Source organism: Netta rufina (genome assembly GCF_964035555.1).
Source record: "Netta rufina genome assembly, chromosome: 1".
NCBI classification, from domain to species: Eukaryota; Metazoa; Chordata; class Aves; order Anseriformes; family Anatidae; genus Netta; species Netta rufina.
Window position 1 is genome coordinate 7,806,332 of NC_140123.1, and position 19,394 is coordinate 7,825,725.

At 42.2% G+C, this 19,394-nt stretch overlaps 1 protein-coding gene across 2 annotated transcripts in view; it reads left to right on the forward strand.

Annotated features, from left to right (window-relative positions):
• The window catches only part of PRCP (prolylcarboxypeptidase), a 31,157-nt gene extending 12,402 nt beyond the window's left edge, over positions 1 to 18,755 (forward strand). For both annotated transcript variants that reach the window (XM_084296423.1, XM_084296424.1), the window contains 8 exons: positions 4,246 to 4,386; positions 5,486 to 5,587; positions 5,890 to 6,071; positions 6,851 to 7,008; positions 7,936 to 8,108; positions 8,506 to 8,670; positions 10,049 to 10,236; positions 17,513 to 18,755. In XM_084296423.1, coding sequence (XP_084152549.1) covers positions 4,246 to 4,386; positions 5,486 to 5,587; positions 5,890 to 6,071; positions 6,851 to 7,008; positions 7,936 to 8,108; positions 8,506 to 8,670; positions 10,049 to 10,236; positions 17,513 to 17,717 — 1,314 coding nt within the window. In that variant the 3' untranslated portion in view covers positions 17,718 to 18,755. The remainder of the gene's footprint in view (positions 1 to 4,245; positions 4,387 to 5,485; positions 5,588 to 5,889; positions 6,072 to 6,850; positions 7,009 to 7,935; positions 8,109 to 8,505; positions 8,671 to 10,048; positions 10,237 to 17,512) is intronic.
• Positions 18,756 to 19,394: the final 639 nt, after the last annotated feature.

Sequence of the window (19,394 nt, forward strand, 5' to 3'; positions counted from 1 at the left end):
TCAGACAGCCCTTACTCTTGGGAGGAGGCATTGCTTGGGATGTTCCTGACTTTCATTTTGCAGTACTGGATTCTTCTAAGTTCTTTAAATGTCTTGGCAATAACTGGTAGCTGTGACATCCATTTGCTTTACAAACATGAGGTTTTCTTTGCTATTCATGTTATGTCTTATTCATGCAAAGACAAGTTACTACAAGGTAAGAAGCCCCATCATCTAGCAGTAAGAGTTTTTGCTGTTCAGTTGAGTAATAGGTACTTATGATTTTTGTGAAGAAGTCTGGACTTGTCTGTGCTGTCTGGGATTTTGCATGTGTCTGTGGTTTGACTTCTTATGAACGTAAGTGTTGTGGTTTAACCTGGCTGGCAGCTGAACACCACACAGCCGCTCGCCAACCCTCCCCCCTCCCTCTCTGGAAGGGGGGAGAAAAATGGGAAAGTGCAGCCTGTGAGTTGAGATAAAAACAGTTTATTAAGACAGGAAAATAGTATCAATAATAGTACTACTACTAATGTACATGAAACAAGTGATGCAGCAATGCAGTTGCTCACCACCTGCTGACTGATGCCCAGCCTAACCCCGAACAGTCCAGCCCTCCTACCCTGGCTAGCCACCCCTATCTATTGTTTGTTTATTGTGTGTGTGTATATATATATATTATATTGTTTAGCATGACCTCTGATGGGATGGAATACCTCTTTGGCCAGTTTGGGTCAGCTGCTCTGGGTCTGTCCCCTCCGAGCTCTTGCTGCACCCCCAGCCTGCCTGTTGGCAGGACAGAGTGAGAAGCTGAAACGTCCTTGGCTTGGTGTAAGCACTGCTCTGCAACAATTAAAACAGAGTGTTATTAGCACTCTTCTCATCTGAAGCCAAAACACAGCATTCTACCGGCTACTAGGAGGAAAATTAATTCTGTCCAAACTGAAACCAGGACAGTAAGGCAGTTTACCTGTAGAGGTTAGCCAGGTTTGATAGGTGGAGGGAAGAAGGAGAAAAAGGGACTGGCAATGAGTTGGTCTGCAGCATAGTTCAGAATCACGGTGGAGAATTGTGCTACTACAGTCACCATGGTCGCTAAAACTGGCAGAGGGAAGCTTTAGTTCCTGTACTTCTCTCCCTCTCATGACTGAGAGGCAGACTTCCTAAAGCACTGGGATATTTTTCAGTTTTGTGGGAACAGACCAACAGGTTGCATCATAAGTAAACTTGTAAATCCTTTATGTACAGAGTATTATCTATCATTCAGGAAAATATTTATATTTGAATATTACTATCTAGATCTTCCAGTTTCTGAGGAATGGGAATGATTTGAAGGGCTTTTGAATCAGTTCTGCACAGTAGCCCACTGGATAGCCTCAAGCTGCCTCACCAAAGGTTGCTGATGTGTTCACCTATTGTAATTTTTCCCCCAATGTTTTTGTCTGTTGTGCACTAAGCTGTCTGCACTGAGAAGATTTTGGTATATAACTTTGTAGGTTAGGAAAATTGAATGCTTCATGCAGTCTTGTGCACTCTGGCTTTCTGCAGGAAAATAATCAAATTTCAATGTTAGATGTTTAATTTTTTCCATAAAAGACAGATGAGGCACGTGTCTTGTGTTGTTTTTCTCAACGATTTCTGACCAGCAGACTAATCAGAAAGGTTAAATAGGAAAAGATGCTTTCCCCTCTTGCAGACAGACATGGAACAAAAGATGCTTGAGTTGTACTTCCTAATAGTATTGGAGTTTAATAACTGCAGTATTTTTTTTAGCTCAGCCTTATCTAATCTCTCTTTAATTGGACCAAGGACTTTCATTTGTTCTGCCTTGCTACAAATCATTGTTGATATAGAAAGTGAACTTAAAATGAACAGTAACGTGCAAACGTAGAAGCAGCAGGTAAGTTATTTGTGTGAAATAAGCCTGGCATGTGTTGTCATTACTTGAATTCAGTGAAATAACCACCATGTGCTTAAGTAGTGAGTTGTCCCACAAAGCAGAACTGTAGAACATAGCTTTATTTAGGTCCAGCACCAGACACTGGAGTGAGCTTATTCAGCATGAAGAACCTGTCTTATGTCAGGATTACAATGCACAGACCTTCAGCTGTTCACTGAGTTACAGCACAGCTGCCCTCTCACTTCAGCAGCAAGTCTGATCCTTTGGTCCAAGACTGAGTGAGCTTTGAGAGAGTTTGGTAAGACTTTGCAGCAGTGTGTATCTTAAGTTTCTGCACTCTGTCGCAAAGAATGCGTATATACGTGGTATGGATTAGCTGGATCCTGCAGGTCAGGAGTTGGGCTGTCTTTCCTGAGTTGCCAGGAGAAATCTGCCCAGCAGTTAGTTCACTGTGTTAGCAGCATGTGCTTCGATTTGCTCCTGGTCTGCTTCTTAACCTTAACTTGAAAGTATTTTCAAAACAGAATGTGGCAGGCTGGTTCCTGGATCATCTGAGAGGTTTGGCAGTTGTCTGTGTAAAAGCAGTTGGGTGAGCAGAGATGCTCAAGCCAGCAGATGGCAACAGCCTGACATCTGCAGGAAGCAGCACGAAAGGAAAAGGTGCTGCTTTGTGCTGATGGAAGTCAAAGTTGGGGAAGTACAGGTCATCTTCAGCTGATGGGTAAAAATAGTGGTGACTTGTGAATACATGGAAATTAGGCAGCATAGCTCTTGGGGGGGCTAGTCTATTGATTAAAAGCTTGTGTGGGTGTTTTGGTTGCAGAATAAGAACCTGCTGGTGCAGGGAGCTAACTTGTAAAAGCTATTTTGATAAACTTTCCAGTACAGGTAATGCTTGGGGAAGAGTCAAGGGGGGTAGTGCATACAAAGCAATATGAATAAAACTGAAAAAACTGATCTTATGAATTGAGAATAAATTTCTAAGTCAAAACACAGTGTTAGCTTTATCGTCTCAAGTTGTGTGTATATATTCTTCCAGTATTTCTAGGGTAATAGAAAGAAGGAGAGTTGGAGAAGTGATGTGACTTACTGAAAATTCTAAGGAGAAAAGGAGAAGAACTTGAAAAAACAATCTGAAAAATCTGTCAATTATACATCATCTGCAGAGGATTAATGCTTTTCTAAGAATAATTGTCCTGGTTTCAGTTAGCACAGAATTAATTTTCTTCCTAGTAGCTGGTGGAATGCTGTGTTTTGGCTTAGAATGAGAAGAGTGCTGATAACACCCCGATGCTTTAATTGTTGCAGAGCAGTGCTTATACTAAGCCAAGGACATCTCAGCCTTTGCTCTGTCCTGCCAACGGGCAGGCTGGGGGGTGCAGTAAGAGCTGGGAGGGGACACACCCAGGACAGGTGACCCAAACTAGCCAAAGGGGTATTCCATACCATCTGACGTCATGCTAAACAATATATAGGGGTGGCTAGCCGGGGGGAGGGGGCCGGACTGCTCGGGGTTAGGCTGGGCATCGGTCAGCGGGTGGTGAGCAATTGCATTGTGCATCACTTGTTTGTACATACTATTATTACTTTCGTATTATCCCCATTGTATCATCATTATTATTATTGTTATTATTATTTTTGTTATTTTCTTTCCTGTCTTATTAAACTGTCTTTATCTCAACTCACGGGCTTCACTTTCCATTTCTCTCCCCCGTCCCAGAGAGGGAGGGGGGAGGGTGAGCGAACGGCTGCGTGGTGTTTAGCTGCCGGTCGGGTTAAACCACGACAGTCTTTTTGGAATAAATATGGAACGCTTCACGAATTTGCGTGTCATCCTTGCGCAGGGGCCATGCTAATCTTCTCTGTATCGTTCCAATTTTAGTATATGTGCTGCCGAAGCGAGCAAAGACACATTCTAACAGGAATATTTTTAAAATTCAATCTTATCCTGAAAGGGGGAGGTTTTTTAAATAAATGGTAAGGTTATTAATGAATTTTCCTAAGATGTTCAACACTGCAGGACAATGACTGTTTTTGCTTGTTAACTTTTATTAAGTCAGACTTTGATCTGTTATGATTTGTTTGTTCTCCTGAATATATTTGGAAATCATGTTGGAAATGATACTATAAAAATGTTCTGATCTCTAAATTTTGCCTTCATTGTACAGACCTGTAATTTTTGTTGGCTTCCTCATAAGGCTGAAGAATTTTGATGCATTAGGAATCTAAGAATATGAATGAATTTACTGTCACTTTTTGTCTTATTGAAACATTTTTTTCCCCTCTGCAAAGTGACTGTCAGCACTTACAGTGGACTCCGTGATCACTTCTAGCTTTCTGAGTGTGATGTTATTCCTTGTTTTTGACAGATTGATCACTTTGGCTTTGATGAAAACCTTACATTCCAGCAGCGGTACCTGATAGCAGATCAGCACTGGAAGAAAGACAATGGACCAATACTGTTCTATACAGGCAATGAAGGAGACATCACGTGGTTCTGCAACAACACAGTATGTATGAAACAGATCCTTGACTTTTGAATTAAGAGACCTTTTTTCCAGCAGTGGCCTAGTGGAAAAATAAGGAAGGAGGAGGAAGACAATATCAGAACATTATTTAAAGAGAAGTTTGCAATGGCTTTATGACAGCTACGGGAGAAAGTAAGCTGAAAAAAGTATAGGACAAGTTTTAGGGGGTTTGGGGATCCTATTTGAACTCCACAGAAATCAAAGGGGAACACTTCCTTGAGCTGTGAAGAAATCTTCTAGGGGAAACACTCTGTGGTGCCTCAACCGAAGGATGTAAAAGTTTGGACCCATTGCATTAATACCATTACTTCAGAAATGAATGAAATGAGAGGTTTTGATGGCTGTTTTGTGTTTATCTGAGAAAAGTATGAAGTGAGATTCATCTGGCCAGACATCAAGGATAGATGAGATGATGCATGTTCCCTCACAAAATCCATAGGAAAAATTTGCTTTCCTGACAAATGCAGGATCCAGTGTGTGGGCAGTTTTTTTAGCCACTTCAATACAAAGTCCACTACCACAACAGAGGTGATGTCCTTGGGCCTGAGGGAAGTTGAGGGCTGCTTACGCACTGCTTTGTCAGCAGGTGATAGCTGGTGGGTGGTAACATGCTTCTGTCAACAAGTTATAATAAGTTGTCCTAATTATTTATTAGTTGAAAATAAGTGTTTCAGTGCTCTAGGTTGTTTATTGCCAAACACTTCTTTCTGCTTCTTTGTGTAATACAGTCCTAACTCAAATGCATGCTTTTTTCCTGTTGTGTTTTTTGATGTCCTGTGGATTAAGCTTGTTAATCCTTCCATAGGAGTTCTGGCAGGATTGCCCAAGTATACTCACAAAACAACGTTGCTTAATACTTTGCAGCATTTTTTGGTACACTTGCCTTAGCTCAGGGTTTGTCTTCTACATTTTCTTTCTGCAAAGATGCTTTAAAACCAAACTGCAGTCTGCTTTTCTGGTTGTATTTTGATAGTGATATTTTGCTAATCAAAGAATAAGATTTGAGGTACAGTAGATTGAAAGTAAAGACTTTGCAAGTGATTAACTCAATATGTTTAAATGTGTGTTTTCCCCCAATCAGGGTTTTATGTGGGATGTGGCTGAAGAACTTAATGCCATGTTAGTATTTGCTGAACACAGATATTATGGAGAATCATTGCCATTTGGAAATGAATCTTTCAGTGTAAGTGTCGTCTTCACTTTCTTCTTTACATATGTTCTATACCAAAATAATTCTACCTGTTATACTTGTCAGTGCAATGACTGCTTGCCTGAGTAAGATGTGCTAGAAGCACACAACTATCCTATTTTTATTGCTAATTCTAAATGAACAAACAACAAGCTAGAATCTAGCACTTCAAAGGACACCTGTAACAAATGTTTAATTTATCAGGCAGCTCTCCAACTCAACATCTGTTCAGGGGGAGAAAGATTGCTGCTGGATATAGCTCCCATGCTGTATGTAACCTGTGTTCTTTGCCTCAGGATTCCAAGCATCTGAACTACCTGACATCAGAACAAGCTCTGGCAGACTTTGCTGTACTAATTGAATACTTAAAGGAGACCATTGCAGGAGCCCGTTACAGTCCTGTCATAGCTATTGGAGGATCTTATGGAGGGATGCTTGCAGCCTGGTTTCGGATGAAATACCCCCATGTGGTGGTTGGGTGAGTGTACTTGTTCTGCTCAAACACCCAGCAGGCATTTGTTGCTTCAGTGCTATAAGTGTTAGCACTGAAGTGCTAACCTTATCCCATTGAACTTGAGTTAGTGGGATAAGGACTGTAATTCAAACCAGCTTGAATTTTTCACTTTTGGGAGGACAGGGTAAGTCACTCTGAATTTGGGACTAGGTACTATCTACCAAAAAAAAGATAGCTGTAGGCCAGCAGGTACAGAATGTTGTGTACTTTCAGAGATGTGTATTAAGATCTTTAAGTAATAATTCTGAACACTAACTCTTGCCCTAATTTCTCTAGGGTCACCAGAATTCCTGGTGACTTGATGCAGGTGTGTAATCTCTTGAGTGCCTTAGTTATTCTCTAGCAAACACAAATAGTAATTTTCTCACCTTTCTCTGCTAGAGAGCAGTTACTTGTGGGCAAGGGCTGTCTTCAGTTGAGTTAGTACAATGCCTAGTGAGAAAGCTTACTTTATTATTCTCATGTAACAATCATGTCTGTCTGAACTTATACTTAATGTATTTACTGAGTCTTTGTGCTACTATCCAAAACTTGTAACCTTCAACAGCCTTTGCATACAGGCCTATAGAAGAATTTTGCAACATTGATTAGTTCAGGAAGGGGTGAGTACCTGGCTGAATTATAAATGCTACTTAAATAGTGACTGTAGGGAAAGTGTTGCCCAGAGGATAGAAATTGACTTTGCAGGGGTTCAGGATGCGTATGTTTCTCAAAAAAAATATCTGTTTTATATCTGTTTGTAGAGCTCTGGCAGCCTCTGCCCCAATCTGGCAGTTTGGTGATTTGGTTCCCTGTGGTGCTTACTTCACTATAGTAACTAATGATTTCAAGAAGAGTGGGACTGGCTGCTCAGAAAGTATCCGGAATTCCTGGAGTGCAATTAACCACCTTTCCTCAACAGGTGAGACCTCACCAATACATGTTTAAAGGGTCGTAATGTTCAGGATTATGTTATGACTTCATAAAATCAGTGAGTTTGCATCATAACTGTAGCGCATGGATGTGTTTGTGGTGCTGATAAGTTTTTGTTTAACCATATTCTCAGTAATAAAACCTGTTAATTATGTTCAGTGTTATTTTATGAATGTCTGTTTTGTTGGATCATGTGCTTTATTCACACGTGGCAGGTCTTGGAATCCAGGGTCAAACACTCCTGAGATCTAACAAGCTAGAACCTCAATGTTTGTATTCCTTTCTGACAAAGTAGAACAGATGTTTTATTTCTAAAAATAATAAAACAAACGGAACTTAACAACCAACTGAGGCAATCAAGTATAGGAAATTGCTACAGTCTTTATAGCACTAGTTTTAGTGCTAAGGTGAATATTTCAGATGAGGTCTCTGGCTTATGGGGAAAAAACAAAACAAAACAAAACAAAAAAAAAACAAAACAAACAAACAAAAAAACACACCTTTGCCACTTCAGCATCCTACAGAGATCCTGGTATGCTGAGTTAACCAATTCAAGTCAGAGAAGCTGAACTGGAGGGGTTCTAGATCGGTTCTAGATCAGATGATATAATGACAGCAAAGGCAAGGAGACTCCTGAGCTAGCTTGTTAGAAGCTTTTATTTTTCTGGAAGAAGAGAGCCCTGATGTTTCCTGTCAAAAAGATGCCAAGTGACTTGTACATCCCTTTTTTTTAGATAACATTATCTTAACGTCCATTCAGGTTATGTTTCCCTTTGCTTAAAGATGCTGACTAAACTTTGATCTGCTCTGCTTGTGTGCATGTGGGGTAACTTCACTCAGTATAACTGATCTGGTGAAAATACCTAACATAGGTCAGTTGTGCTACTATTAATACATTACTTTTTTTATATTAAAGATGCAGGTTTACAATGGCTTTCCAACACATTTCATTTGTGCAGCCCATTAAAAAATCTTCAGGATGCTTCTATGTTGAAAAGCTGGCTGAGTGAAACATGGGTAGACTTGGCTATGGTGGACTATCCCTATAAAGCTGACTTCTTACAGCCTCTGCCAGCTTGGCCCGTACAGGTAATTGAGGACTGTCTTGGAGGATTGATTAAAGCTTGGACTGTTGAAGTCTTTTCCACTTATTTTAACTCTTTTCTTGTATTTTTGGATCTGTATAGCCAACATGGCTGAAAAAGGGGAATGAGCATCATTCTTGTGCATCAGCTGTTTGTTGACTGCCACAGGTTGTATCAAGAGCCAAGAATTTTAATTGGGAAACGTAAAGTTTGTTTGCTTGCATTACATGCACTGCACAAATGGAATATGGCTTAATGATAATGCTCAGGGTATGTCATCACAGATGCTTTCTGGTGGTGGTTTGGATATACTTTGAAGATGAAACTGATGTCCTGTCAGGTGTTGTGTATCTAACTGTATTTCTTGCTGACTGAGACCCCATCTCTCCTCTTCATTGTAGGAAGTTTGCAAGTTCTTGAAGGATCCCAGTCTCTCTGACAAACTGTTGCTGCAGAATGTTTACCAGGCAGTGAACGTCTACTACAATTATTCAGGGAAAGCCTCATGCTTTGACATGTCTGAGACTGCAACAAAAAATCTTGGTCAGTTGGGTTGGTACTATCAGGTATGTGCTCTATCCTTTCATTTGTAACTCAGTGAGGTTTTTTGGACTAGAGGTGATGGGAATTGCCATGTCAATACGTTGGACCAGATATAAATTGATGGGGCTGTGCTGCACAAGCATCAGTAAGGACTCTGCCTGTTTATACACTGCTTTAAACAGAACCCAGGTCTTTGAAAATAAAAAAGGGTTGGATTTAGAACTGAAAATTAATGGGATTACAATAACATTTCAACACATCAAGGATGAGTTATGTTTTCAGATGTCTTCTAAACAAAATCACAAGCTGTATCTCTTTTTCTGTCTGGTTTAGAACTTGAACTCTTTCTTATGCATGATTTTTATTGTTAGTCCTATAAACAAGCAATCACTGGGGAAAATAGGGTAACTGGTTGAAATATTGCTACTAATGTTTGCTCTGTAGAAAACATGGGGGTGGAGGGGAGGAAATAAGTACTACTATAGTAAAGCAACTTATTTCCTGGTGATAGAGAGCTTGAGGCAAGTATGATTGTAGCGAGGAGGGCAAGGCATGAAAGAGAAGCTACCTTCCCAGGAGGTTTAGGTTGTCTTTGATTGCAGAGTTTCAGTTCTGTACATCCCTTTCTAGTCAACATGAAGAAGCAGCATTTTAGTCTTCTATTCTCCTTGATCTGCACCCTTCAAGCCCACTGTCTGTGCAAATATGTCAGGAGATGTTGATACTGATTTCTTTCAACTAAAGCTATTTATCCTGTAGCTCACTGAGATGCAACCTTTCCCTTCACATACCACAGGGATCTGTAATTTTGTTAAGGTGTCCAGGGCATTCTGCGCTTCCTGTCTCATTTACTAAGCAAGCACATGTAGCACTTAGTGTTCAGCTGCTCTGCTGAGAAGAGCTAGTGATGCCAGAAAAAAGGTATAAAAATCAGTGTTCAGGCTGTCATCATCTGCTCTTGGCTACTGTCTACTGTTTCTCCTGTGCTCCAGACAGCACCAGATGTGCAGGCTCTGAAGTTACTTTGAGATAGGCAGGGGGGACACCATGTGGGTAACAAAGAATATGGCAGCTGGACTCAAAAATACATCCAATCTGCAGCTTGTTGCAGATGACGTGCTTCTGAAGGCTTGGAGGGAAAGACACAAGTAGGAATAGACTGAGTTAATCCCCACCATGGCAATTAATCTATGTGGCTTCCAGGCTACAACTTTTTGTTCTTCCTCTCTAGTATTGCTAAGGTCAGGAAATGGTTCTTGCATGGAAGATGAAGCTTTTGCTTGATACCTGTGTTGTGATAGTTCCCTAATTACCAATCATGTTGTTTATGCTTTTTAAATGCTACACACATAGTTAAGGGACAGTCTCATGGACGCATCTTGTTGCCCTGCTCTCTTCCAGGTTTGCACCGAGATGGTGATGCCCATGTGTACAGATGGTGTCAATGACATGTTTGAACCTCAGAAATGGGACTTTGATGCACTTTCAGAAGAATGCTTCAGGTTATGGGGAGTGAGACCTCGCCCCTCTTGGGTTCTTTCTATGTACGGAGGGAAGAACATCAGCTCACACAGCAACATCATTTTCAGGTGAGCCTTGTTTCAGAGTTGTCTTCCTCCAGTTTGGGCTGTCAGTACTAACTGTGTGGGTCGGTGCAGGCAGCAGGAACAACCACAGACCTATGGCTAAAATGTGAAGAGTAAATTTATTTTTGTTACCTTTCCAAACATGGAAGGTACACTGAGATACTTCTCTGCTTAGTGACAGCTCTGGGAGGAGGTAAGATGGGGAGTATCAGGGAGCATGAGAAGGAGAGACTACTAGAATCACTTCCTTCACTCCCTGAGGCAGGCCCAAAAGACCAGTGTAGTCCCAAAGCTGGGGAAAAAAAGGGAAACCTTGAAGAAAACAAATGGCTGACCACAGTGACCTAAAAGGTAAGGGGCAATGGTGACAAGTTCCTGCCCAGGGCAGCAGGCACATCTCAGTGACTATCCTGCCTTCCCAGGTGCCAATGTGCAATAGGTATGAGACTCTGTAAGTGGAACTGAACAATACTGAGGATGACAGTTCATCTAGGCTTGGAGGCCTCATAAAGGTTAAACAGCTTCAGCAAATTAAAAAAGACAGGTCGTTGTCATAGGAGACTCCCTTCTGAAGGGAACAGAAGGCCTGATATGCAGGTTGAACACACTTCACAGGGAATTCTGCTGCCTCCCTGGGGTTAACGATATGAAGAGAAAGCTTCCTACCCTGGTGCAGGCCCATCTGTTACCGTTTTTTTGGGTAGGTAGCAATGAAGTTCCAACATGGAGTCCCAAGGCCCTGTTGCCCTCATATAACTGGTTTAAGGGATCAGGAGCACAAGTAGTGTTCTCCTCCATTCCTCCAGTTATAGTAAGTGATGAGGAGAGAAACAGGAAGAGCCAGAAGACCAATACCTAGTTCCAGGCCTGATGTCACTGTCAGAACTTGGGTTTTTTGACAATGGGTCATTCTACATGATACCAGGCCTGCTGACAGCAGATGGGATAGACCTGTCTCCAAGAGGGAAGAAAGAGGGGAGATTTGAAGGGGGAAAATGAGATAAATCCAGACTTGCTAGAAACAAACCTGGTGGGTGACACACCAATGTTTGTGGGACAGTGTGCTAGCAAAGTCCTTTGGTCCCCTTTCCCAGTGGAGACAGGAGATGGAGAGCCATGTCACAGCAAAGACAAGGGGTATTGATGGGTTAGAAATCACAAGTGCCTGAGAATGGTTCTGTAGGAATTAGGGCTTCCACACACACCCCTTCCAAGAGGTGCTGGGGTTGTAAGCCCAGCTCAAGTGCATCTACACCAATGCACGAAGCATGGGCAACAAACAGAAGGAACTGGATGCTGTTGTGCTACTGCGCCAGGTAGCACTGGATGTTTGGGAGTGTTTGGATTGCCTTGAGAGTAATAATGGTGATGACAGGGTTGAATGTTTATGGGTAAGAATCGGGGGGAAGGCCAGTGAGGCAGATGTCCTGGTGGGTGTCTGTTATAGGCCACCTAACCAGGCCAAAGAGGCAGACAAAACATTCTACAACAGCTGCGAGAAGTTTCACAATAGCTAGCCCTTGTTCTCATGGAGGACTTTAACTTACCAGATGTCTGACTATGGAGAAACTGCATCCTCTATTGGATGTGGGGGGATATATAGTGACAAGAGATAAGAAAAAGGCTGAGGTACTTAATGCCTTCCTTGCCTCAGTCTTTAGCAGCAAGACCAGTTCTCTGGGTACTCAGCCCCCTGAGCTGATAGATATTGACAGGGAGCAGAAGAGGTGCAAGTGTGGATCTACTTCAGGGTAGGAGGGCTCTGCAGGGGGATCTGGATAGGCTGGATTGATGGGCTGAGGCCAACTGTATGAGGTTGAAGAAGGCCAAGTGCTGGGTCCTGCACTAGAGGCACAACAACCACATGCAGCACCAGAGGCTGGGGGAGGAGTGGTGGCTGGAAAGCTGCCCTTTGGGAATGGACCTGGGGGTAGTAGCTGATGGCCAGCTGAGTAGGAGCCAGCAGTGTGCTCAGGTGCAGCAGCATTCTGGCTGGTACCAGAAAGTGTGGCCAGCAGGACTTTAATTCCTTGTAGTTACGCTGCAGTAATCAACAGATTAACATAATGATAAGTAACAATGGTACCTTACCATGGCTCTATATCACCTGCTATCATTTGGTGGCAAATAGAGACTGTGTTTATATCCCTGAGGCAATATTTGAAAAGTATATTGCTTTTGTTACCAGGTAAGGGCAAACTGGTCTTGGCTTTGTGAAGCAATGGCTATTGAAAAGAAAGCATTAGCAAGATCTATCACCACATTCCAGGGCTGTAAATTTTCACTAATTTTGTCTATGAGAGTAATCGTGTCTGGAGACCGTAACTGCAAGTGGAGGGAGTGACTTCGTTCAATTCTCTGTAGTCTGCAATCATCCCCCCCAAGTGCTGATTTTTGAACAGGCAAAATAGGACTATTAGAAGCAATCATGGTTTCTTTAACAGTTCCCACTTCTTGTGTCTGAATAGTTTGAGTAATTTGAGTAATTCTTGAGTAATGTGATACTGTTTTAGAGTTACCACCTTGGTAGGCATGGGCAGCACAAGAAGATCCCATTTTGGGAATCAATGCAAAGCCATTATAGATGAAATAATAAATCCCCCTTGCAGTGTCCCGAAGCAAAAATGACCATTTAGTTTCAACTGTTTGTCCTGCCAACACATTAATACCACAAGTATATCTGTTAACACTGTTGTGGCAAACAGGGTGGAATTTCCTACTGTTAAACTAACCTTAGCTGGGATGGTGGGGGTGGGATTTCTTCCAATCCACAGATCTGTGACGTAGCTTCTTTACAACTCACATTGCTGTGTACTAAAGTAACTTCAGCTCCATTATCCACCGGAGCTAATGCACACAAAATCCATCAAGACTACTGCTTTATAGTTGCAGGAATGTAGGGGTGTCAGTCCCCCTCACCTTAGGAAGGTACAGTGGTGGCAATTCTGGGGGACCTGACAAACTTTCATTTCTACTATTTTGGAATTTGCCATATTTGGGTACTTTTAACCCATTCCTCCCCCCACTTACTGAGTAGCAAAAGGATCTGTCTCTAGCCTCCCAGCTGAATAAATGATGGGAGTGCTTTGTATTGCTCTTGAGAGTAAAATGGTTGATCTACAGTGGCTGAAGAAGCCAACTGTTCTGTCACTGCCTGGGGAACTCTAAAAGAAGAGTCTGGGCTGGGATTCTGCCAAATGTAATTTTCTTCCCCTGTTGATTTCTTCTTATCTTGTGGCCAAAGTCCAGGTTTCCCATGCTGGTAAATCTGTCTAGCTTTTAAGAAGCCAAAGCACTGTCTCTTCCACATAAAAGGAAAGTCTAATCAAGCTCTAGCTATAACACAGGATCTTGGTCACTGAAATTGTTGCTGTGGGTGATAGCCTTGTGGAAGGCTGGTGTGATGTTCCCCTTTCTCTTTGACTTCAAGTTTGTCTGAAAGTCTGAAAATGTTTTTATATGGACAAAATGTAAATTAAATGTTTGTCTAGTACAAAAACTAGTCAATGCTGTTTTCTGTCTACTCAAAACCATTACTTATTTTAAGGTTAAACTCTGCTCAGCTTTCTATAGTGGAAGGTTTATACAGTTATACGTCTGCTGTGAGGTGATGCTTATTTTGAACAGCTTAAGACTGGCTGTTTGTGATGCTGTTATGTGCTAGAGAGACTTTTAATAAACGCAGTCAAAGCCTGTGCCCTCAGGAGTTCTGACGCTGTACTGATTGCCCATGGCAGGCAGCTCCTGGATATATTTCTCTGTGTTCTGCCTCACATTGTGCAAAGCCTTTTCAGAGAAAAACACATAAAAAGAAAATCAGAATTAGTCTGTTGGACTTGGTAAACAGCTGTGTATTTTAAAGTAAGAGTCCTCAGTGGAATTAGGGATTATTCTCCGGATCTGTTAATGTTGGTCTGTCTGGCTCCAAAAGCCTGTTGCTTTCCTCTCATTTGATTCTTACTGTTACTGTGTACCAGCAGGATATATTCTCTAGAGTGAGGAAAAAAATTGCCAAAAAGGGTAGAATTTCTCTTTAGGTCATTTTTCTTTATTTTTAACTAATTTAACTTTTGCAGTGTTTATTTCCTAGGCTTTACAGATCTGTACAGCAGAAATTGGCTTTGTAAGCGATAGACAAGCAAACAAATTTAGTGGTTAAGAATTTATGCTAGCCAAAGGAAGTTGAAATGAGAGAAGTTTGAAAACAACCAACTGAATGAAAAAGTAGTGCTGTACACACAAAGCTTTGGATCTCAAGCTGGGTTGTTTCTCTTCAACCAAATACATTGTCAGCACAGTACATTTTATATAAGAGCCTTTTATCCCAAAACACCACAGAGTGCTTTACCAAAAAAAAAAAAAGGCAAAAAAAAACACCCTATGTCTACTAGAGGATGAGCCTCCTTGTGGGGTAAAAAGCATTGCATTAATGTTGAGGAACTTGCTGCACAGCAGTTTAACACAGGAAGGGAAGAATACTGCATCTCAACAGAACCACTCCGGGGTGGATTTATCTGCAGTGGCATTTGCTTAGGATACTCCAGCTCTTGTTGCTGTTCCTCCCTCCAGGAGCAGTGCATCTCTCTGCAGACCCGTGGTGAGGTCTAGGTATTGCACCTCTTCAGTACCTTCTTGGAGACACCTTACTGAGCTTTTCTTAGCATGTGAGTGCTTAATTAAGCTGTAGACAAATACTGCTTGCCTATCCTGGGCAGAACATTTTTATTAAAACATTGGTTTGAGGAGATGGGATTTTCAGAACTCCCATTTCTTCTCCAGCAGCTTCTACTCCTGATGCTCTTAGCGGCACATGCTTGGTGTGGAAATGCTGCAGAGCAGGGGAAATGACGCTTTAATGCCCTCTGTGCTTGTAGTGGCAGAGAGCTTGGAGCAGTTGGTAGCATCTCATTAATAACCAGTGGTAGTCAAAATTGGCCCAGGTGTGAATGGGAATTTGATTTGAGATCACAAACTCTGGTAGAAACAGACTTTCTTTTAGGGAGGTTTAGAAAATTTTCTGTGCTATAGCCTTGGAAAGTGACAGGTTGAATGTATTTAGATGAACTGGGCTTGCATTTCTTGTACCTTGCATTCAGAAACACCCCAACTTTTATCAAACAGTACAAACTTATGTACAGTCTAAAAACTAATTTTTTTTCAATCTGCAGATCATACTTGGGCTTGTAGACGTTGAAATTGAGATGCCCACCTATCCAGTTCTGTACTGGAGAGAGAAAGGCAGAAAGTGAGGTCTCTGTTTTGAGAGATGCTAGAGCTGTTTGCAGAAGAAGCACTTTTTTGAGGGGAAAAATCAGAAAAAAAAAAAAAAAAGGCAAAACAATGTCTGGCTGAAGACAAAGGTGAGAAAAGTTCAGAAAACAGAACCATGGTGGATGTACAAATTAAAGAAATGCACAAACAGTGCTGATTGTGCAATACCTCTCTGGTGCTGGGTAGAGCTGGAGGGCTGAGGAGGCTCTAAAGAGATGATCATAAAGGAGACTTCTTGCTGGGGGATATGTGGGACCCTGTTTATGCTCTCAGGAAAGTATGATGAATTGAAAACAGGACCGGTGTGCTGATATTTTGCATTGAAATGTATCATTCTGAAGCTGTTCTTGCCTGACCACTGCTAGAAAGGAAATGTTGAATTCTTTTTCTACTTCTGAATACATCAGGAAACTTCTGTCTTGTGAGATGGGCAACTGATTACTCACTTGCATTTTTAACTTTAACATATAAATAATCCATTCCAGTTGGTACTGAATTACCTTGTCCTGTAACACTTCAAGCCTCAGGATGACGCTGGGGTGAGCCCTGCATTCCCCCTCCCCTCAGCAAGTATCACTTTTCAAAGTGCGTCAGTGCCTCTGTAGCCATCGTTTGGCAGGAGCTGCAGAGGATGCAGCCAGCAGCTCCTAAAAAAGCCAGAGATTGTTTTCTTGCAGCATGCTCAGTTTCCACATGACTGGGACCAAAAGATCCAAGTCCATGCACATCTTGGGTCTCTCAGCAACTCATCCCCCTGTTGCCAAGGTGCTCTGCTGATTCAGACAACCTTTTAAATCAAATGCTTTATAGTTATTGGGCAGCTGTGTATGCTTCTTGTTTTGCAGTTACAAAATGTTTCTCTTACTTGCAGCCATATTTAGAACCACTGAAAAATAAGACCTATGAAGATTCAAGCTTCTTGTTTGCTTCATTGGAGAAGCAAACGAACTATTAGACTCAGACTTTTACTTAGTATTTCTACAAACACTTTTCACTTGTTTTGTCTGTGATTTGCAGTGCTACCACTGTAGTGTTTTTCTAGCTGTGTATAGCTGTGTCCCAGGGTGTTTTGATTTCTTAAATCCTTCTGGGAACTGGCATACAGTAGCCTATACTTAATGTTTCCTTGTGTGAGCAGGTCAGTGTGTTATGCGAGGAACCGATCTAGGTTTGTGTATAGTTTTGTAAGTACACATAAGTTGCTTTCTTTGTGCAGAAAGATGGGCTGCACATGAGGAAGAACATTGAAATAAAGGAAAATAAGAGGTGGTAGGGATTACTGGGTTAAGCCCAGAGGTAGGGGGAAAAAAAAAGATGCAAATCTATTCCCAGTTCAGCCATTGGCTTGCTCCGTAGAACAGGCACCATATGGAACCAGGTCTTCCCTGCCAGAAATGGCCAGAAATGCTTTCATGGACCTGGGGATGAGGAGTAAATTGCATCAGATTCTTTCTGTCACAGAGAAAGTTGTTGGAGACAGAATTTTGTGGGATAAATGTTATATAGTAATTTGGTTATTAGCAATAAAGTGAGTAATGAAAGGTCCAAGAATTTCTCTATAGAAAGAGTTTGGTACCTAGCTGAGAACAAAAGGTAGAACTTCCTGAAAGTTGAAAATTCTGCTCTGAAGGGTTGGTTATTAGCTTACGGCAGACTGTGAAGAAGGAAAGCAAAAAGCTTTGATTTGGGAACTGAGCATGTCTTCCTGCAGGGGACCTGGATCTTTTCATAACAAAGATTGGTAGCTGTAGGTGTATATCTCCAGAGGCTGTGACACTATTAGAGGTTATTACTGGAATCAGCAGATGACTGGTGATGGCAGCATAGCCTTGTTCAAGCTACTCATAGCTGTGTAACTGGCAAGAGGGCCTCTCTGAAGAGAGGTGGGCAGGGGGCTTGGAGGCAAGGCTGAGGTCTGTTCCTGTTAGTATGTATGGTTGAAAGTCAGCGTGGATGGATTGCTGACTTCTGTGCAAATATACCCTAATAAAGCATGGTTTCCTTACAGCAACGGTGGCCTGGATCCATGGTCTGCAGGTGGGGTGACCCAGAACATCAGCGATTCCCTTGTGGCTGTCATGATCCCAGATGGAGCTCATCACCTGGACCTGCGCAGCCACAACCCTTGTGACCCCAAATCTGTGAAGCAAGCTCGGGTCTTGGAAGTCCACTACATGAAGCAGTGGATTGAAAAGGCCAGGCGTGAGCACTGAAGTGGTACTGTGACAACTGTGGCCTTTATACCTCTGCTGGCTTTGCTGGGGGCAGGGCCAGGCCTTATCGCAGACACTCCAAACATTTCACTCCCGCTTCCTCATCTGTGCTGCAGCGCTGGCCATTGCTTGTGCCCATGGGAGAAGCAGGCAGTAGACAGATGGGAGGGCGTTATCAGAGAACAACCTGTAGTGGATAAAGCGCATGGATTGAGCTGCCTGCTGTGCCTTGCTTTCCTCTTCTGCTCTTCCCAAATGTTGTATCTTAGGGTAGAGTGCCTCTTCTAGGCTTGATGCCTTCCTTGCTTGCTAGGTTACTGTCCTGACTGCTGGTGTATACAATGGATTAAATGGCAGTGCTGTTTACACTGATGGTCGAACTCCCGCTGCATTCAGTGGTATTGAATTTTGGACATCCTCTGCTGGTGTAAATTGTCATGGCAGGGGCACAGAGAGAACGAGGGAACAGAAGTCATATCTTGCTGTGATGTTTGCTGGAGAGGTAGCGAAGGCATGGATGAAAACTGGCTGCGCAGTTTGTAAAGAAACTGAACAGCCCCTACCCTTTGGAATCAGTGCTGGAAAAGAAACATTTTAATTTTCTGGCAGCTTACTAATCAAAGCTGCCTTTGGTGACTTTTTCCATTCTGTGCTGTGTTGAATGGTCAGGGCTGGGCCCAGACTCCCTCTGCCGTTAACTGGCTGAGCCTGCACAGTCTGTATCAGGGTTTTATTTCTTCCTTTGCAGTTCATCCTAATCCTGGAATATCTGCCACTGTGATAACAGTTGCCAAAGAATAAACTTTGTGTATTTTGTATGTGTGTCCCCCACAAGCATTTAGCTTTTTTCAAATCAGGAAGCTTTTGAAGCTATTCTCTTGAAGATCAAATGTGACACTTGTGCTGGCCAGATCTTATGAAGTGACAAATAATTGGGGCTGTGCCTTGTGTGGGTTTCCCCCTCCCCCCCATTCTGTGTATTGTTCAAATTCTGCATGATCTGTTTGCTGATGGCTATTCAATAAAAGCTTTTTTTTTTTTTTTAAAAAAAAAAAAAAATGTTTGCAGGACAAACTATTCAAAACACAGAATGCAGCTATCCTCTTGGAGCAGCCTAAAGCATGATGCTGAGCTCAACAAGCCAGGTGCAATGGGCTTTCTGTAAGGCTTCCAAAACAGACAAACTGCCCTGATTCATGAGACAGCATATTTGACATTAATAAATGGCTGGGGCAGTCCCCTCGTTTTCCAGCTTTGGCTTCATTCACACTGGAGCCCTTCTTCAGAAAGGCTTTGCGGTTTAAAGGACAACGCCATTTCAGAAAGACTCGGGCAAGGCTTGTTGTCCCTAGGCTCTTAAAATTCCAACTCTGTTGAAAAGTTTTCTCAGCTTTGATGATGTGCCTGATGGTTGAGTATTTTCTGAAGACACCAGGTGGCCTTTTCTGTTTCTAGTCTCCTCTCACCCTTTGGGAACAAACCAAACCCAACACTGAAATTTTATATTTGCATACACTCTTGTGCATCTTCTCTTCCCAACAGAGTTCCTGGCATTCCCTCATCTTGCTCTAATGTGTTAAAAGCAGTGTTTATATTCAGGTTTGCTGAATCTGAACTTTTCACGCTCTGTCTTGAGCAAGGTGATTACTTCAGAGAATATGGAGAGCAATATGAGAG